We start from the raw sequence: 22,152 nt of genomic DNA on the forward strand, positions 1-22,152 counted from the left end.
GAGTCTAAATTTGCGATATTTGGATCGAACCACCGTGTCTTTGTAGAAAAGGTGAACGGATGGACGCTACATGGCTAGTTCCCACCGTGAAGCATGGAGGAGGAGATGTGATGGTGTAGGGGTGCTTTGCTGGTGACACTGTTGTGGATTTATTCAAAAATTAAAGGCATACAGAACCAGCACTGCTACCACAGCATCTTCCAGTGGCATGCTATTCCATCCAGTTTGTGTATATATATATATATATATATTTTTTTTTTTTTTGAACATTAAACACCGGTATATATTTTATCATCCAGCCCTATATCAGTATCCTGAGATCAGCTGCGAAACGCATATGTAACGCACAGCCAGCATCTGCAACACACAGCAGCGATCCAAATTAGCCTTAGACACTAGTTTTTAACTATTTTAAATCCTGCAGTCAAGCGCAGATTGGAACATATAAATGGTGCAACAACCAGAGGGCCTGCTTACGTGTTCCTATTAATTTTTTTTTTCGTCCTTACCTTTCACTACATGATCATAAGGCGGTAATGCATTACTGTGACAGGCGAGGACCGTCTTGGTACTATTCTATCATTTTAGCCACAGGCAGAGAATCAAAGTAGAATATGATTTACACTATATATAGCAATTTGTGTAGTTGCTAAAATTGCCGTGTAACTCCAGCTTAAAGGGACTATGTCATCAGGTTTTTGCCACTAAATCTGAGAGCAGCATTATGATGGAAAAGCGATTCCAGCACTGTCACCTACTGGGCTGCGTAGTGTAACTTTTATAAAATCACTTTAATTAGCAGATTACTCTTAGAGAACTAGTTGGCATGCTACCAGGTAGTCCAGCAAATGCATGAGCTCGTTATAACCCTGCTCTACATTCAAATAACTGCTAGATCTGCAGCAGAGAAAACCGTGATTTTATCAAAACGACAGCAAGCAGCCCAATAAGTGATATATCTGGAATCCGGGTCCCTGTGTCTACATTATGCTTCTCTCAGATGGGGTAGCAAAAACCTTGTGACAGAGTCCCTTTAAAACCAAATTCATATTGTCATATTGAGGCTGTATTTTATGATCGGTGTTATATCAGGAATTCCCAGCCAGACTGCAGGTCTTCTCATCAATGGGCTCATCAGCACACATACAGTGCTGGCCAAAAGTATTGGCACCCCTGCAATTCTGTCAGATAATACTCAGTTTCTTCTTGAAAATGATTGCAATCACAAATTCTTTGGTATTATTAACATCATTTAATTTGTCTTCAATGAAAAAAAATTAAAAAAAAATTGTCATAAAGCCAAATTGGTTATAATTCCACACCAAACATAAAAAAGGGGGTGGACAAAAGTATTGCCACTGTTTAAAAAAATCGTGATGCTTCACTAATTTGTGTAATTAACAGCACCTGTAACTTACCTGTGGCACCTAACAGGTGTTGGCAATAACTAAATCACACTTGTAGCCAGTTGACATGGATTAAAGTTGACTCAACCTCTGTCCTGTGTCCTTGTGTGTACCACACTGAGCATGGAGAAAAGAAAGAAGACCAAAGAACTGTCTGAGGACTTGAGAATCCAAATTGTGAGGAAGCATGAGCAATCTCAAGGCTACAAGTCCATCTCCAAACACCTGAAAGTTCCTGTGTCTACAGTGCGCAGTGTCATCAAGAAGTTTAAACCCCATGGTACTGTGGCTACCCTCCCTATATGTGGAAGGAAAAGAAAAATTGATGAGAGATTTCAACGCAAGATTGTGTGGATGGTGGGTGGATAAAGAACCTCGACTAACATCCAAACAAAAAAATTATCAGCACTAGTGTAGTCGGAGTAAAAAATAAAACCCACTAGGATACCTCTGGAAATGAGATTAAATATCAGCAAAGTTGAAGAGGGATTTAATACATAACTTTTATTAAATTAATAATAAAAGTTGCCCAGTGATGCAACAATAAAACCAGTGTAAACAAACAAAAAACCCAAAGCAAGTCCGCCTGGACCAATTTATAGAGAAGTGAAGCAGGAGCTAGCACGCCAATATAGGAATGATTACTGTCATTTGATGTGTGGGTATAGTAAAGACAGGCTCCACTAATTCTATATTAAACCAGTATCCAGAGTTCGTAGATACTCCTAATCAATTAATATGATCTGATTGCTAGGCCAAAGAACCGTATGTCTATTAGTCAGCTAATTCAAGGTGTGTTCCAGTGGGAACCAGAAATACTCTCCTAATCTTATAATAATAATAATAATGCATAAGGTATACCATTAGTCTCACACAAAGAGGCGCCTTCTTATGATTACATAGTGATGCAATACATTTCGAGTTGTCATATCATTATGAGAAATAAACATGAGTGTTTCACAAATATTGTCTCAAGAGATTAGGGTATTACCACTAGAGCACAAACCTAAATCACAGTGATGTACTGCGGGTTGGCATAAGTGATTAGTCCAGAGTAGCAAGACAAACGTTCTTAGTGCCTAATAATTATGCAAAAAGATCAACAGAATCATATCAGTGTGCAGTTACACAAATTGAAAATTTGAAAATAGGGTTGGTTTCACCCATTTATGGATCCGGGTCAGTGGTTGGAAGGGGTCAATATTCTCATGGAGTCGGATAGCTGTCCACAACCGGGCATGCGCTCTTTCCCTGGGTGGTCTAGCTATGTCCTCAAGAACCCCATAGACTCCAACCTTTACAAGGGCAGTACCAAATTGACCCTATCTAAGCTGGCCCTATCATAGCTTCAACAGCCTCCCGACGCGTTTCTTCCGCTGGGATTCATCAGGGGAGATTCTTAGTTTAGGCCAAGGGCTAGTAGTACATCGAAATCGGTCCCAAATGAGTGGTGGTCTAAACCTTTCAACTTTGCTTATATTTAACATCCAAACAAGTTCAAGCTGCCCTGCAGTCCGAGGGTACAACCGTGTCAACCCGTACTATCCGTTGGCATCTGAATGAAAAGGGACTGTATGGTAGGATACCCAGGAAGACCCCACTTCTTACCCCGAGACATAAAAAAGCCAGGCTGGAGCTTGCCAAAACTTACCTGAGAAAGCCTAAAACGTTTTGGAAGAATGTTCTCTGGTCAGATGAGACAAAAGTAGAGCTTTTTGGGAAAAGCCATCAACATAGAGTTTACAGGAAAAAAAAGAGGCATTCAAAGAAAAAAACCACGGTCCCTACAGTCAAACATGGCGGAGGTTCCCTGATGAATATGAATTTATGACCCCCGTAAAACCTCTGATGGCAATCTTTTATGCGCTCCTCAAGATTCATAAGGGGTACCCACCCCTACGGGGACGCCCTATAGTTTCTGGCGTAGGTTCCATCACGCAAAATGTCAGCGTGTAAGTCGACAAGATTCTAAAACCGTTTGTTTTGAGCCTTCCATCATATATCCGCGATACAGGAGATCTACTGCTCAAGCTGGAGGGACTCACTCTGGATAGGGGAGTGTATCTGGCTTCCATTGACGTGGAGGCTCTGTACAGCTCCATACCCCATGATAAGGGTATGGAGGCTGTACAACATTATTTGCGTTCACGAGCAGTGTATCTAGGACCTCACAGCAAGATGGTTTTGGAACTCTTGAAATTCGTCCTTACTCGAAATTTTTTTGTTTTTGATGGCAAGTACTTCCACCAGCACAGGGGCACCGTGATGGGGAGTTCATGTGCCCCGTCGTACGCAAATCTGCTCCTGGGCTGGTGGGAGGAAAGTGCCATCTTCACCGATGACTCCCCCTGGTGGATCCCATTGATCCAGTTCTGGGGGAGATACATCGATGTTTTTATTATTTGGTCTGGCAGTAGGGACGAATTTAGGGAGTTCATGAGTTGCATCAATTCTAATCAGTTCGGATTATCCTTCACAAGCGAAATTCACGAAAACACTCTGTCTTTCTTGGATGTCACATTTACAATTGATGAGTCTGGATCCCTTGTCTCAAAAACGTATCGAAAACCAACTTCCACAAATAGTCTCCTGAGGTGGTATAGTTTCCATCCATGCCCCCTCAGGAGTGGAATTCCGAAGGGACAATATTTGCGCCTAAGGCGCAATTGTTCCTGGGAGCAGGATTTTCATACGCAAGCTGGAGACTTGAGAATGAGATTCCAAGATGGAGGATACCCGGACAATATACTACGAGGTGCTTTTAAAAACACCTTAGAGCGCACAAGGGAGTCTTTGTTACAAACAAAAACAGGTAACAATGATAAAGAACCCATTCGAGTCATTGGTACCTTTTGACTCTCGTTCTGAACAGGTGCGCTCTATCTTTAATAAGCACTGGGGTATCCTTCTAGCGGATCCGGATCTTCAGGATGTGCTCACCACTCGTCCTTCTATAACCTATAGAAGGGGGGCCTCACTAAGGGACCAGTTGGTGCATAGTTTGTACACGAGACCAACTCCACCAGGCACGTGGCTGGATAGAAAGCCATTGGGCTGCTACCGGTGTGGAAATTGCAAGTACTGCAGCTGGATTACAGTTACGAAATCTTTCTCCAGCGCCATTACCGGTAAGCAGTACGAGATAAGAGACTTCGCCAATTGTAAATCAAGTGGAGTGGTCTATATGGCCACCTGTAGTTGCCCCCTAAACTATATGGGCAAAACGATAAGAGAGGTCCGAAGACGCATTGGTGTGCATATCGGTGACATCCGACAGAAGAGAGATACACCCCTGGCTCGTCACATCTGGGAGAGCCATGGTGGGAATGAAAAGTGCGTAACGTTTGTGATATTGGAAGTCATCCGCCCTAACCTCAGGGGTGGTGATTTGGATAGGAGAATCCTACAGAAGGAGAGTCAGTGGATTTTCCGCCTTAGGTCCCAGACGCCCTTGGGTCTTAATGAAAGGCTTTCCTTCTCCCCCTTTCTTTAATTGTCTGGTTCTGTTTAAAGGAGCCCGCTGAGTGTTGCGTGTGATCTTTGCTGTAGTACTGGGCTGGTGTTTCAACCTTCTGGACGGTGTTATTGGGTTGAATATTTATGATAGAACCTTATGCGCCCCCGTTATCGACTCGGAATTTGTGAGTCACGGCAGTTTAGCTCTGGAATTTTTCATTGAGCTATGGTCTCTTTTCTTATTTCCATTAAGAGACTCTTTATAGGCATGAGTAAGGGTAAGGGGTTGATTTTAGTGTCTTTCAATAGTGTCTAGGTCTGTCTGCAGGGGCAGCTTGGTGTAGTTTATAGGGCTATATTAAGTCTGAAGATTGTTCTGTTTTTGGTCCCAGTCAGTAAGGTTGGATGTATACACTCCATCCTTCCTGTATTGATAAAATCGGTAAGGCCCCTTTTAATATTATTATTTTTCTACACCAGGCCTTTACAATATGACCCCCCTTAGGGAAGGGGATTTTGATCCATTAAGTTTTGCAGCATTATGCTGTTTATACTTGTTGGCTCCTCCCCTTTGTCATAATTGTTATAATAATTTTCTACATCTCTTTGTCACAATTGTTGTAATAATTTTTACATCAGGCAGTTGTAATATGACCCCCCTCAGGGGTAGGGGTCTTTGATCCATTAATTTTTGCAGCATTATGCTATCTACATTTGTTGGCTCCTCCCCTTTGTCACAATTGTTGTAATAATTTTTACATCAGGCCGTTATAATATGACCCCCCCTAGGGGAAGGGGATTGTGATCCATTATTATTTTTTGCAGCATTATGCTATCTACGCTTGTTGGCTCCTCCCCTTTGTCACAATTGCTGTAATAATTTTTTACATCAGGCCATTATAATATGAACCATCCCTAGGGGAAGGGGATTTTGATCCATTAATTTTTGCAGCATCATGCTTTCTACACTTGTTGGCTCCTCCCCTTTGTCACAATTGTTATGACATATTTTTTCCTCACGCTTGTTATCCACAGGCTGCTGGGTATATGCAGAAGACATTTTTAGATATTTATTGCCTACTGTGTTGAAGCAGTGGCGCTTTTCAGACACGTAATTTGGTCACGTGATCGCACCTGTTAAAACGTTTTCACATTTCCATACCAGTGTTGATGTGTGTGGATGTGGCCTGCATTATTGGCACTCTCCTGGACATCTATGCCTCTATTTAATGCCCCGTGCTCTATGTGATAATTGGGCATATGCAGTGAGTGCTATAAAGTCCTAACGCTTGCCTTTTCTTAGGCATGCGCAATGTTAACCTGTAGACATTGAGGCCCTCTGGCTGCGTTGTCATGTGATCGCGCTTGTATGTGGCTTCAATGGTTAAACATTTTCATGTGGCCACTCCTATCATGCTATGACTGGATGCTTAGTTCACCACTGACACTCCCCTGGACCTCTGTGTGCCCTATGTCTTGTGGTCTATGGAACATGCTCAGTGTGTGTCAGGCATCTAGTGTTTGTCTTTTTCAGGCATGTGCAGTAGAAACTTGCAGACACTGAAGCCCTTTTGTCTGATTGGTTCATGTGACCGCCCCTTCCCCCGCAGCCATGCTTTAAATACCTCATTCATGCACGTGAACGCTGCTTACAGCCATGGATTGTTATTGAATAGGACCCGCTGCCGTCTCCCCTTAGCCTCCTGATGAACCTCTAAAGGGAGAGGAGAAACGCGTTGAGGCCTGGCAGGCCTGGATTCCTGCTTCTCAGGGAAGTAATTCATCTTTTCTCCCTGTTATACTATATTATATAGAATATGATTGGAGCAACCTTTTCTATTTTGCAGTAATTTGCAGGGGTGTCTGTATCCCATTTTTCTTTCAGCTCCTGGGGTATAATGGGGAGATTATCTGAGCCCCTTGTGATATGACTCTAGGTGACTGTAATATACTTGTGGGGTATACCACCCTGTAACATATGTGGTTGTAAATAACTCTTATGGATCACTACCTTGCATAAAGATAATTTATTAGGAATAGAAGTCTATACGTCTTGTACAGTGCTAGTATAATGAATAGGAATTCCTGATTGTAGATCAGTAAATTGATACCTTCTTGATCTAAGGAAAACAATACAGGGAAGAGTATTACCATTTGGGAACTCATATATATTGTACTGTGCAAGCACCACTATAGGGCTTTCCATCCCATCCCTATATCCGGGTCAGGGAGAGGGAGAGCCGACGTGGAACGGGGGCGCCCGGTAACTTATGATGTCATACCGTCCGTTGTTAGGTAGGGATACACTACCCTTATAGGGCTATATTAGTTTCCCTTCCCTTTCCTAAAGTGAGTGTGTATATAAAACTCCTTGGTTATTTACAAGGATATCGTGATCCATTCTCATTTATATGTTTGTGTGTCTGTTTATGGGTACATTTTAATGAATATTAATAAAAATTGCACATTTTAAAATAGGGTTGAGATTACATGTTAGTCCCTTTTTGAGCACTCTACCCATCTATTTAACTCTGTTAGTTCTTATATTTAACATCCAAACAAGTTCAAGCTGCCCTGCAGTCCGAGGGTACAACCGTGTCAACCCGTACTATCCGTTGGCATCTGAATGAAAAGGGACTGTATGGTAGGATACCCAGGAAGACCCCACTTCTTACCCCGAGACATAAAAAAGCCAGGCTGGAGCTTGCCAAAACTTACCTGAGAAAGCCTAAAACGTTTTGGAAGAATGTTCTCTGGTCAAATGAGACAAAAGTAGAGCTTTTTGGGAAAAGCCATCAACATAGAGTTTACAGGAAAAAAAAGAGGCATTCAAAGAAAAAAAACACGGTCCCTACAGTCAAACATGGCGGAGGTTCCCTGATGTTTTGGGGTTGCTCTGGCACTGGACTGCTTGACCGTGTGTATGGCATTATGAAGTCTGAAGACTACCAACAAATTTTGCAGCATAATGTAATTCCCAGTGTGAGAAAGCTGGGTCTCCCTCAGAGGTCATGGGTCTTCCAGCAGAACTATGACCCAAAACACACTTCAAAAAGCACTACAAAATGGTTTGAGAGAAAGCACTGGAGACTACTAAAGTGGCCAGCAATGAGTCCAGACCTGAATCCCATAGAACACCTGTGGAGAGATCTCAAAATATCAGTTTGGAGAAGGCACCCTTCAAATCTCAGGGACCTGGAGCAGTTTGCCAAAGAAGAATGGTCCAAAATTCCAGGAGAGCATTGTAAGAAACTCATTGATGGTTACCGGATGCGGTTGTTCGCAGTTATTTTGGCTAAAGGTTGTGCAACCAAGTGTTAGGCTAAGGGTGCCAATACTTTTGTCTGGCTCATTTTTGGAGTTTTGTGTGAAATGATCAATGATTTGATTTTTGTTTCATGCTCTTTTGTGTTTTTTCATTGCAAGCAAAATAAATGAAGTTAATAATACTAAAGAATTTGTGCTTGCAATCATTTTCAAGAAGAAACTGAGTATTATCTGACAGAATTGCAGGGGTGCCAATACATTTGGCCAGCACTGTGTATAGTATGTCCATTATATTTCTCCTTTGGTAAAACATGGATCGAATTTGATCAGCATGCATGATCAGGTTTTCATCACTATTTGGGCAGTTTGTCAGTTTTTACCATCAGTAATTTTCTTGTATGCTAACCCCCCCCTTCCCCAACTTTTCCAGGACATCCCTCTTATCCTCTATAGCGACTGGAAAAACACGAGGTTAAAATGCCCCTCCCACACCCACACCTATAGTGTTTTTCCTATTCCTATGGAGGACATGCATAAGACAGTGGCGATGTGCGCAAAGACTACCTTCAGGATGGACCCATGGAGATTGAGCATGACTATAAAAAGAGGCCCATCAGCCAACATCAGTTGAGCAGGACTGAGTTCCTGGTTCTCTGCAGCTTCCCTCTACAGAGGGCTGTCTGCTCCCTGCCCATGGCTGCTGCATGACTTCCGGTAACGCGCAGAACATACGTTCCAGTCTGAAACGCACTTCTGATTCCTATAGTGGAGGTGCGCGATCTATGGAGCGGTATGCGTTGCGTCTTTAACCACACAGAGCAGAAAGATGGCCTAGGGCAGACTGCACATCAGGATATATATATAAACCCAGTGTCTGAGTTTGCACTGGTGTGTTCTGTGTACTATCACCTTTGTGCTATGGTGTACTACGCTGAACTACTAAGACTGCATTACGCTGTGCTGACTCTTTGGTGGGCTGAATGGAGGATTCAGCCCGTTCAGATGTGCCATCAAATTTGCCCCTGATCCCTGTGAGTTTCTTCCTAAATTTGGAATTATCATGTTTCTTTGCCCTTTGGTTCCTGTACCTTAGAGTTCCTTCTTTTATGTTTTCTATGGCAGAGGTTACTCTGCAGAGTCTAGTGCAGCTGTGTAAAAGTAAACCAGAATGTTTTTTTTGAAAGTCAAAAGATGGGCTGTCTGTATTTTTAAATTGCTGGAAGCGTATCAGAAATGGCTGTGTGCAAATTGTATCGCTAAAATTGTCAAGAAGAAACAATCCTTTTTCTCAGACATGCAGTCTATGAATAGCCAGGAAGTGCAGGCCACGGTCTTCAGCTTAGTTCTCCCTCAAACAGCGTAGTCAGGTCCGCAAGGTAAGGCTATGTGCACACGGTGCGTTTTTCGCGGCGTTTTTGCGCGTTTTTCGGGTGCGTTTTTGGCCTCAAAACTGCATGACTTTGCTTCCCCAGCAAAGTCTATGAGTTTTCATTTTTGCTGTCCCCACACAGCGTTTTTTTTCAGCTGCGTTTTTGTGGTGACCACAAAAACGCAGCATGTCAATTATTCCCGCGTTTTTCACTGCGCTTTTCATCCATTGAGTTCAATGGGATGTTGAAAGACGCAATGAAAAACGCAAATAGCTGCGTTTTGGTGCGTTTCTAAGACCAAAAACGCAGCTATAAACGCAGGAGGTGGGTAGTAAAGTGACGTGTACAGGAAGAGGATTCCTTCTGTCAGTATAGACAGAAGCGTGAATCCTCCCGGTACCGTCACCGTCGCTTCCACCTCCCGTCCTGTGCATGTATGCTGCCGTGCGGCGCCATGTACAGGCAGGAGGTGGAAGCGGCTGCGAAAACAAAAGTTAACAGTAGAAAAAAAAAAAGTTATACTCACCTGTCTGCAGACTCCCGGTGCCATGCCCGCTCCCATCTCCTCTCACGGTATCGCCGCTCCGGCTCCGGCTGTGTGCAGACAGCCGGGAAAGCTCCGATGGATGCAGGACCTGGCGATGGATCACCTGATGCAGTCACCTGACGCATCAGGTGATCGTAAGTATCGCGGTGACGCGGACGCCCGGCCGGTATCAGCGGATGCGTCAGGAGACTTCATCCCTAATTACCGGCAGCTGCTGCAGCGATCGGACAGGATCAGACTCCCGCCCCATCGCTCCAGGAGCTGCCGGTATTCAGCACATAAGTGAGTATTATTATTTTTTTTTTTTTTTTCTTTTGCACCGATGCATCAGCTGATTGTATAATCGGCTCTTATACAATCAGCTGATGTGTGATGTGATTCAGCCCCTAGAACCTGACACATCATCTGATCGCTTTGCCTTCCAGCAAACCGATCAGATGATATTGGATCCGGATTGGACGGCGCGGGACCCTAACCCAGGATTACTGCGGAGGGGGGTTTATTTCAATAAAGATGGAGTCACTAATTGTGTTGTGTTTTATTTCTAATAAAAATATTTTTCTGTGTTGTGTTTTTTTTTTATCTTTACTAGAAATTCATGGTGGCCATGTCTAATATTGGCGTGACACCATGAATTTCGGGCTTAGGGCCAGCTATACAGCTAGCCCTAACCCCATTATTACCCGGCGAGCCACCCGTCACCAGGGCAGCCGGAAGAGTTGGATACAGCGCCAGAAGATGGCGCTTCTATGAAAGCGCCATTTTCTGGGGTGGCTGCGGGACTGCAATTCACAGCGGGGGTGCCCAGAAAGCATGGGCACCCTGCACTGTGGATTCCAATCCCCAACTGCCTAGTTGTACCCGGCTGGACTCAAAAATTGGGCGAAGCCGACGTCATTTTTTTTTAAATTATTTCATGAAATTCATGAAATAATTTAAAAAAAAAGGGCTTCCCTATATTTTTGGTTCCCAGCCGGGTACAAATAGGCAGTTGGGGGCAGCCCGTACCTGCCTGCTGTACCCGGCTAGCATACAAAAATATGGCGAAGCCCACGTCATTTTTTTTTTTTTTTTTGGGGGGGGCAAAGAAATCCTGCATACAGTCCTGGAAGGAGGATGCTGAGCCTTGTAGTTCGACAGCTGCTGTCTGCTCTCCTGCATACACTATTGGATGGAGGATGCTGAGCCTTGTAGTTCGACAGCTGCTGTCTGCTCTCCTGCATACACTATTGGATCAAGGATGCTGAGACTTGTAGTTCTGCAGCTGTCTGCTCTTCTGCATACACTAGTGGAGAATGAAGAACACATTGAAGAAGGAAATGACATCAGACCTTTTTTTTTTTGTTCACTGATAAAAAACGCATAAGGACGCAGTGAGCAAAACGCAGCAAAAAAACGCACCAAATCGCGGCAAAACGCGTGCGTTTTTTGCCGCGTTTTTTCGACAAAGGTGCGTTTTTGTGCGTTTTTAGCGGCCAAAAACGCACAAAAACGCAGCGTCAAAAAGACGCAGTGTGTGCACATAGCCTAAGAGGCCAAGATAGGAAATGGAATTGAGCTTGTAGATTGCCAATCAGTGATTTAATTCAGATCATGATAAAGAAGTGACAATAGTTCTCCCAGAGGAAGGTAAGAAATACTACTCGTCAGAAGACACGGATGAGCTGTTGCAGGCTATCAAAACACCATGAAGGTGGAAGAAGCAGAAAAATCCCACTCTATTCAAAATTAAATGTTAGGAGGGCTTAAAACTCAGAGAAATAGGGTTTTCCCTGTCAGTCATCATATCTGTGCTATGATTATGGCAGAATGGGAGGATTTGGAAAAGATATTGGCTGTACCAAGAGAACCAAAAGAAGTTTGAGCTCAAAGACGTGAAGGTGTGAGAAGAGGCCCCTAAGATTGAAATTTTGGTGGGCAGAGTGGCTAAGAAAACCTTCACTTCATTTGAGAATTTCTCTAGCCTTTGCAATCCTATGGACAGATAACTGGATGGCCTGCTTAAGAGGGCCTAGGAGGTCTCCACAGTAATAATTGGGGCAAACCTAGCAGCCGCCTCCGGTAGCATTTATGGACCGATGACCTGGAGAACCGTTTGAAAATTAAAACGTTGATGGAAGGCGTTTTGGATTTCCTTCCATTAATTAAGATAGTGACCGTTTTTATGGCTGATGCGTCTGCAGAATCGATTAGGTTTCCAATTCAGCCCATAGAGCAATTTGGTTGAAAACCCAATCTGGGGTCAATCATTCTAAGAATAAATTGGGCTCTATCCCTGTCTTAGGTGTGCAAGTGCTCAGTTCGATTTTAGATTACATCTTAAAGAAATCATCTGATAAAAAGAACATGTTTCTGGAGGAACCCCAAAGACTTATCAGTCCTTTCGTATTTCCCACCCTTCTCAAAGACAGGAGTTAAAGGGGAAAGGGAAATCTGGCAATCGGAGCTACCCCAAAGAGGGTAGAGTTAGAGACTCTGTTTTGTTCCAGGTCAGGTTCAGAAAGATCATAGTTACACAGGTAGAAAAAAAAAGTCCTAGGTCCGTCTAGTTCAACCTTCCTCCACCAATTATATATTTTGTCATTAAATAATTTATCAGCAAAGATGTTGTGTGTTCTGAGGAAATCATCCTTTTTTTAAAAGTTGTTATAGTGCCAGGTATTACTACCTCTTGTGGCAGGGCATTCAACAATGTGACTACTCGAACCATTTGCTATTTAGCTGTCAGAATCGCTTTTTTTCCACTTGCAGTGAGTGCCACCTGGTCCTTTAGTATTGTCTTTGGAATAAGTGGCGTGCTAGTCCTTTTGTGTTGATCACACACATATATTTATACATCTAAATGAGAGCTCCTCTGAGATGTCTTTTTTTCTAAGCTAAACAAATCCAACTTTTTCAACCTCTCACCATATGGGAGTCCTTCTATTCCTTGCAATAATCTAGTTACCCATCTTTGAACTGACTCTAACTTCTGAAAATCTTTTTTAAAATGTGGAGCCCAAAATTGGATCCCATATTCCAGATGTGGCCTTACAACTGACTTCTGGAGGGGTAACAATACGTTGGGATCGTAAGATCTAATCTCTTTTCATGCACCCTAAAATCTTTTGCTTTTGGAGCTGCTACTTGACATTGAATGCCAGAGGAGTAGGTGGAAGACTTTGATATTTTTAAGGGCATGGCAGAATATTTCTTCAAATCACTGGTTGCTTCATGCAATTTCAGAGGGGTACAAGATAGAGTTCATCTGATTTACCACCAGAAACGTTTCTGCTGACAACCTCCCAGTCCCCTGGCACTCTTCAGCTATGGTCAGATATAAAATAATTAAGAGTCCAAGGCAATAATTCTTGTTCCCGAGCAGAGGAGTTTCAGGGCCGTTACTCCAGTCTCCTCCATCAAGAAGCCTTTGAGCAAATTTTGCACTATAATCCATCTGAAGCCCTTAAATTGATGGATTATCATATACAAGAGGTTCAGGATGGAGTCAATAGGGTTGACTATTCCATTAATAGACACGGACACAGTGAATGTGTACACTGGACTTGAAAGAAGCCTATTACCATGTAGCCACTCACCCATCACATCAAAAGTGTCTGAGATTTACAATAGAACATCAGGGTCAAATCTTTAAGTTTCATTTGCTCCTGTTCGGACTATTTTCTGCCCCACAAATAATCACAAAAAGTATAGCAGAGATAATAGCCTTCCTGAGACCGAAAGACACCATTATAGTTCCATATCTGGATTTCTTTTTGGTAGCTGGCTCAAAGCGGGAATTAGAGTTCCATCTCAAAGTAACTTTGTCAACACTAAAGATGTTAGGTTGTATGATAAAAGGGGACAAATTGGACTAACAACCAGGCACCAAGAAGGTCTTTTTGGGAGTTCTATTAGACTCACACTGGAGGTCATCACTCCTTCTAAAATAAAAAACGTCTAATAGTCAGTGACCATGTCCGGTCCTTTAAAGTAAAAAAGTAGTGTACTATCAGATTGGCCATGAGTATCCTAGGGGTGATTGATATTCTGCATTCAGAGTGTCTGTTGCTGTCAGTTCCATTCCAGAGATCTCCAGTGAGCAATTCTGTCAGACAGGGACAAACAGCAATTCCTTTCTCTAGACAAGAAGATTTTCCTAAGTAATTCTGCAGATAGATTTTCCCAGAAAATCTTTGGAGGTGAGATCCTTGGGATTCCTCCCCGTGCGTCACGGTGGCCACCAAAGCTAATCAGATAGGTTGAGGGGCCCAAGTGGGAGATCAGTACCCCCAAGGAATATGCTCACCAGAAATTCAGTCCAAGTCTTCAAATTTCAGGGAACTAAGAGCAGTATGGGAAGTACTAAGGGGATGTCAGACACGTCTCAGAGACCACCATGTAAAGACCCTATTGGACAATATCTTAGCAGTGCCCTACATTCTTCATCAGGGGTGCCCATGGCATTGTTTTTTACTTCAGACATTTTTCTACTGCATAGAGGAAACGTTGCTATCCATTACAGGTGTTTATCTGAGAGGATCAGAAAACAAAGTGGCAGATTTCCTCAGCAGACAGAAGGTAGAGTCCTAAGAGTGGTAACTCAATGGAGAGGTGTTTCAGCAACTGACCCAACAATGGAGAGTGCCTCAGGTGGATCTTCGCCTCCAGGAAACATGAGAAACGGTTGTTAGAAGAACCAGTCAGTGCCTTATTGGAAGTTGTGGTTTATTCATTCTACACGTTTCGACGTCTCGAACTTCATCAGGACAATAGCCACATGAGTTGCAAACAAATTATGACAGTTTAAAAAACAAAACTTTAAAAAACAAAAACTAAAAAAAAAAAAGGGCACCAGGAAGATGTCTGTTCAGAACACAAGGCTGTACGGCGCAATTAAGTTCAGAAAACTTTATAAACTCAAAATCGCTCTGAGGTGAGCACATGAGTATCAACCTAAAACCTCTCTCCCAAATGAGACTCAGTGCACTGTTTTCTTTTCAGCTCTCTGTTTTGAACATAGTGAGTCGGTCATAGATGCCCCCTGTCCAGATAGTCCTAAAATCCTTGATGTTTTTACAGGAGGCCTTTGATATTGGCTTAGACAAAGTACCTAAATGGTTTAGATCTCTGCTCTAAGTATTTTTTTTTTTTTTATTCATCCAAAGCTATTCTTCTTTGGATAGCTAGGCTTTCAAAGGCAGTTTAAAGGTTAAGGCCCACGATAAGAGAATCGATGCCCCGGTGGGACCTCAACTTGCTAAATGCACTCTGTAAAATACCATACGAACCCAAGGAGCAGGTGTCTATTAACAGACGTTTCCTGAAAACAGCCTTTTTGTCACCATCGTTTTAGCAAAGATAGTAGGGGAAATTTGGTCATTATCAGTTAGAAACCCTTATCTGCGGGTCCTGGAGGATCGTAGAATACTGAAATCAGACCTAGACTTTCTCCCCAAAGTGGTGTCAGCATTCAATATTACTCAGGAAATTGTCCTACCAACCGTCTTTCAGAATCCTAAGGAATGTCCGTTCCATTCACCTCATGTTAAGGCCCCTTTACACACTGAGACTTTCTAGCGATCCCACCAGCGATCCCGATCCGGCCGGGATCGCTGGAAAGTCTCAAAACAGTCGCTGGTGAGCTGTCAAACAGGCAGATCTGGCCAACGACGCAGCAGCGATACGGACCTACAGAATGACCTCGCTGGTCGTTGTGGACGTGTCACACAGCAGCTATTTGACGACTCACACCTATGTTAGAGGCGTGGTGTTTGGCGCTGAAGCCACCTAGGTGTCCTTTTTACACGCACCCCTCAGCTCCATTGGTGATTGCTAGTGCGTTCTTATTGGCGACCCCGAGCTTGGAGAGATTGGCAAAAGTCGCACTTGTATATCCTTTGTTCCTGAGCTTCTGTTGCTTAGCGAATCTTTGTAGAGTGAACTACAACTCTCTAATGATCCGCAAACCAGCACGCTCAGGAACAAGGTAGCTTTGAAACAAAGGACGGAAGCACTAAAGTTGCCTTCTTTTCAGTGAAAATCGCCGTGAAAAAGCCGCCCAATCAGAACGCAACAGCGACCACCAATCGAAGGTAAGGGGGCGGGAAAGGGAACGCTATAGCACGCCTACGGGCTGGGTTTTAAGTCACTAAAGATGTCGTTGTAACGGTGTCAAACACACCGGTGCATGCTGTGCAGCAACAAACAAAAGACCAAAAAATGGTCCAGAACGATTCGTAGCGATCAGCAATGTCGCTGGGGAGGTCGCTATTACGTCACAAAACCGGTGACATTACAGCGATATCACTAGCGATGTTGCAGTGTGTAAAGTTGCCTTTTAGAGAGGCGCTACTAGCATACCTGGAAGCAACTAGAGAGTGGAGTCAAACTTTTTCGTTCAGTTGGGAGGCAAGAACATTGGGAAGAAGGCTTAAATAGTGACTCTGGCTAGATGGATCTGGTCTGCGATCTGCCTGGCATTTTCTTCAGAATTAAGATCTCCACTTGAAGTCATTACAGCACACTTGACAAGGGCAGTTTCCACTTTCTGGGCAGAGTGAGCAGTGGCTTCTGTGGACCAGATTTGTAGAGCGGCAACTTGGTCTGGGTTGAGCACTTTCTGCAGACATTATAAATTCGATATTTTTTTTTTTTTTATTTTTTGTCTAGATAGCAAGACCGCCTTTGGGAGGAACGTTCTCCAGTTATCCATCCCAATATGATTTCTTTGGTACTCTCCCGATTTGCTGTCATGAGGGATGTTCTGGAAAGGAGGAATTAGCCAAATTTTTATTACCAGGAGTCAATCATGACACCACTCTTACATCCCTTCCTTGAATTCCTTGTGCTTGTGTGAAGTTAACATGAGAGTTCCCTTTTAACCTCTTGTGTGTTTCCTGTCCCTATGGAGGATAAGAAGGACGACGTCCTGATGGACTCCTGGATATACAATTAGTGGTAGAAGTAATTCCTTCTTTCTCATCCATTAGTATTAAAAACTGACTGCACACTGATAGCATAAAGATGGCATCTCTGTGCTGACCATGATTTTATGAATGTAAGGGATAAAAAACAGGCATGTCTCCATTTTAATTTATTATTTTTTTTGTGGATTAGTCTTGGTCTACAAAAAAACTATAAGGCATCATGTGCATACTGTGTTTTTGCCTCGTTTTTGGGTGGGGGAAGAAAAGCTTGTCAAATATTGTCCAGCCATCGATTTAATAGGGAATTCAAAACCAGCAGCATGGACCGGTCGCCAGCCAGAATTTATACAGTTTCGTGTTCACCACAAAGATGCAGCATGCGGACATACCCTAATACAGGGGTGGGGAACCTTTTCACTGCCGGGGGTCTTTTCAATATTTCTACCAACCTTTGGGGGCCACAAAAAATTATCAGCTTGAACATTACCCTAATATTTGTGGTCAAACAATTAATTAACTCACCCCTACTGTGGTGGCTGGAGCTTCTCTCATGTTTGGTGATATTGCTCATGTTGCTTCACACAACTGCTTGTCCAGGTTTGTCTCTGTCTTGGGCGCAGTCAATAGATTGGTAAATCCTATACAACATAGGAGACGCTGGGGACACATACATCACAGGAGGGGATTGGGGTATATACACATCATAGGTGGGGCTGGGACACCTAAGTACATCACTGGAGGGGCTGGGATGCATATATACATCATCGAAGGGGCTGAAGACATATACACATCACAGGAGGGGCTGAAGACATATATACATCACAAGACACAGGAAGGACAGGGGCTTGAACATCACTGGGGGGGGCACGGACAGTACTGATGGTGGCATGGACATATCTAAAGGGGCACAAACAGGACTGAGGGAGCACAGACATAACCAAGGGGGCACAGACAGCAACGGGGGGGCACACAGTAGTGGCACACAGGACTGGGGGGTGGCAAACAGGGCTGGGGCACACAGGGCTGGGCCACACAGTGCTGGTAGGCGTACACAGTAGTATGGTTGGTACACAGCACCAAGGGAGGCAGGAGTCTCACAGCACCGCAGGAGTCTCACAGCATGGCAGGAGGCTCACAGCACCACAGGAGACTCACAGCACCATGGGAGGCAGGAGTCTCACAGCACTGCAGAAGGCTCACAGCACCGCGAGAGGCAGGAGGCTCAGCGCATCGCAGGAAACAGGAGGCTCACAGAACCACGAGAGGCAAGAGTTATAGAGCACCGCGGGAGGCTCACAACACCGCGGGAGGCAGGAGACTCACAGCACCGCGGTAGGCAGGAGGCTTACAGCACCGCAGGAGGCTCACAGCACAACGAGAGGAATGAGGCTCACTGCAGTGCCAGAGGCAGGAGGCTCACAGTACCACGGGAGGCAGGAGTTACACAGCAGCAGGAGGCTCACAGCACCGCTGGAGGCTCACAGCACCGCTGGAGGCTCACAGCACCGCAGGAGACAGGAGTTACACAGCACCATGGAAGGCTCACAGCACCACAGGAAGCAGGAGGCTCACAGCACCACAGGAGGCTCACAGCACCACAGGAGGCTCACAGCACCACGGGAGGCAGGAGGCTCACAGCACCCGGGGAGGCAGGAGGCTCACAGGACCGTGAGGCATGTACAGGGAAGACTGTAAACCTGCTGTTCCTCTTCTTCTGTGGGACAGGAGCATAGCGCATCTCATGCTTACCTCGCCTAGAAAGTACGTCCTCAGCACGCTGACACAGGCCACCAGGCTGACGACCTAATAGTATGCGCACCACACATTGTGATTTAAAGGGCCAGCAGCCGACAAGACCGTGGCTGCCGCCCAAGTACTGCAGTCCACTGGAATGGGCCCAGGGGCTGCATAAAAAGTCATCGGGGGCCGCATACGGCCCGCAGGCCGGAGGTTCCCCACCCCTGCCCTAATATATACGAGAGGCTGCTGATAAGTCTTTGACTTTGTGATCTTTTTTTGGTTCTATGGTGACGAATGTTACATCACATGAAAGCCCTATGTGTCTAATATATGTTTTCAAAATGTTGTGTTTGTTGCTTATGGCAATGGTGTTATACGCACGTAGGAAAACAAAATGGTAGAGTGTAATGTGATATTCCCAGCAACTGAGAGCAGAGGAGTGATAAAATTCTTGTTTCTGTAAGGAAAGTCCACGAAGGATATTCATGGTGATATGTTCTTCATATTCCCTTCATATTCCACAGTTAAGAACTGGGTTGCCAAATTTTAAAATGAGCCACTTCAGCACCAACAATGAGGAACGTCCTGGTCGACCAAGGGTGGTTATTGTTCCGGAGATCGTCGATGCTGTGCACAACCTCATACTGGAGAATCAATGAATTTCAGCTAAAGAAATAGCAGACATCATTGAGATTTCCCGTGAATGTGTTTGTGTCATTATCCATGAACATTTGGACATAAGGAAGCTATTTGCAATGTGGGTCCCCAAATGTTTGACAACAGATCAGAGAAGCATGCGAGTGAAAACTTCCCGGTCCATTTTCCAGACTGATAAGAACTTCTTGGATTGACTGATCACTATGGATGAGACCTGGATTTATTTGTATGGCCCTGAAAACAAGGAGCAGTCAAGAGTGGAGGCACAGTGGTTCTCCTCATCCAAAGAAGTTCAGGGTGAAAAAATCAGCCACTTAGGTGAATGCATCTGTGTTCTGGGATAAGGAGGGCATGCTACTAGTGGACTACCTTCAAAAGGGTTCCACCATTAATGCAAGGTATTACATTGAACTTTTGGACCAATTGAAGGCAGCTTTGAAGGCCAAAAGGCGTGGCAAGCTGTCCAAAGGAATCTTGTTCCTGCAAGACAACGGCTCCCCTCACACTACACAAGCGACCACGGCAAAACTGGCAGAGCTGGGCTTCCAGCTGATTGACCACCCATCTTATTTACCAGATCTAGGTCCCTCCGACTATTATCTGTTTTCAAATCTTTAGAAACCCCTCAAGGGTACCAAATTTCACACAATTTCTGATGCCATGGCTGCTATGGATGCCTGGATTTAGGCACAACCGAAATCCTTCTTTTTCCTAGGTTTACAAAACTTGGAATACCAATGTAAGAAGTGTGTTAACATTAGTGAAGAGTATGTGGAATAAATGTAAAGTTTAATTATCCTATCTCTCTTCTTTCTGGGTAAAGCCAAAGACTTATCAGTAGTCCCTCGTACACATTCTGCCAAAGGAAAAGCATAGAATATTTAAACTGAAAAAACAACGTACGCTCTATTGTTATGTGGATGGGACACTGTATATAGTCCAACTGTAGTAAGTGTCATTCTGCTTAACTTTCTAGAAAGCTTTAGACCCAATTCACACTGCATTTATAACATTTCTGGTGTTTCTTCTGAGTTTGTTGGGAAAACAGGATACAAGTGAGACCCCCAATGGAGACAGGCTCCAATTCATCAAAGTGTTTTCACCAGAAATCGGTTGTGAAACACTGCACAAAAATCTTGTATTTTTTACCATTTATATACCAGTTTTGCTTTGCTCTACCAATACCAGAATTCTTGCCATGCTGCCTGATAAGCATTGTGGCGAGGCGTACACTACTTATTAGATGCACCATATTCACTAACAGGTGTGCCTTCTTGATGAATCTGGCATGTTTGACTCTAGCACACCTCCTCATTAAGACCATGAATCAAGGTCACACAATGTAAAGTTACAAAACTGAGTTTAATGAATTTCACATGTGCTTTTTTGCATTTTTAGTTTCCATCTTTTTAGATGGATAGAGAAATGTTTTGATCTTCTGTCAGCGAAATAAAAGACAAATTAAGTTAATTTGAGTTCTGTTTGTGTTGTTGCAGTTTAGGCTCCACTGGGACTTTCCATCTGAATCCTATTTTTTGTGAGATTGAGATTGAATCCCTCGATACATTACATTAATGTGGTGAATGTTGCCTTAGAAAGAAATATGCTTGATTTGATTTTCCAATATATGCTGTGCTCAGTTCAGGCATTTATCCAAATATTTTTTCTTAACTTGAAACAAATCCCATTATCAGGTAGAAATCCTCTTTTTAAAGAATACCTTGGAATAAAACCTCACTTGCTTATACTGAACAAGATGGACTTAGCAGACCTCTCTCATCAAAAGGTAAAAAAAGAAAAGCAATAAAGCAATCTATTTTTGGTTTCTTCAAACTGCATGCGTCTTAGAATATAAGTTTGTGAAAGGGAAGAATGTGCATAGTAAGAATCACACAAGAAAATTTTTTTTTACTCAAAGATTGCATAGCATTAATCTTCATTTTTTTTTTTTTTTTTTATGTCATAAAAGGCATTTGGCACAGTTTGTATTAATAATATAAAATAGCATGTCGTAAGAACAGATTGGTAGCCTGATATTCAAGTTACTCTATTAGCACAGAATGACTGTTTAAACCAAGTACAGGCACTCGGTGCTTCATGGCATGTCTAATCATATAAATACACCTTTTCACATGCTTGTTTTCACTCAATCTCCGCCCTTCCTTCCTTGACAGCTCTGACTTTATAGAGCTATAGGGCGGAGATAGAGGGGGGAAAAAAGCATGTAGGAAGGTCTAATTTAAATGATCAGCCCTGCTATGATGCACAAGCATCTGTACTTGGTATGAACAGTCAGTCTGTGCTGACAGAGTCCCTTTATTAGTACAATGTCCGTGTGTTGACCTGAGCTGTTACCACAGTGTTCAGAACACAGCAGGGGAATAATCCCTGCTCTGAATACTGATTTAACTCTATTCGGATGCATAGCAAATCAGAAGTGTAAGGCTATGTGCGCACGTTGCATAAATACATACAGTTACGCTGCGCTTTGTAGCGCAGCGTAACTGCATGCGTCCTGTGTCCCCTGCACAGTCTATGGACGCCGAAGCGCTGCGTTCTAAGAAGTGACATGTCACTTCTTCCGTGCGCTTTGCCGGCAGCCCCTGCTCTGTCTATGGCAGGAGCTGCAGGCAGAGCGCATGGAATCGGCTTTTTTTTTTTCACTACGGACATTTCTGCAGCGATTTAAAGCGCACATGTGCTCTTCAGATCGCTGCAGAAATTTCTGCAGTGACTGTACGCAACGTGCGCACATAGCCTATGTGCGTCTGTGCGTACAGACACATCAGTAAAGCCTCATT

The 22,152-nt window shown here is 43.7% G+C and overlaps 1 protein-coding gene across 2 annotated transcripts in view; it reads left to right on the forward strand.

The window, feature by feature from the left end:
* MTG1 (mitochondrial ribosome associated GTPase 1) overlaps positions 1 to 22,152 on the forward strand; it is a 1,022,130-nt gene that overhangs the window by 4,915 nt on the left and 995,063 nt on the right. For both annotated transcript variants that reach the window (XM_075349124.1, XM_075349125.1), the window contains exon 2: positions 21,032 to 21,137. In XM_075349124.1, coding sequence (XP_075205239.1) covers positions 21,032 to 21,137 — 106 coding nt within the window. The remainder of the gene's footprint in view (positions 1 to 21,031; positions 21,138 to 22,152) is intronic.

The sequence above is a fragment of the Anomaloglossus baeobatrachus genome, chromosome 5 (genome assembly GCF_048569485.1).
Source record: "Anomaloglossus baeobatrachus isolate aAnoBae1 chromosome 5, aAnoBae1.hap1, whole genome shotgun sequence".
Lineage (NCBI taxonomy): Eukaryota > Metazoa > Chordata > Amphibia > Anura > Aromobatidae > Anomaloglossus > Anomaloglossus baeobatrachus.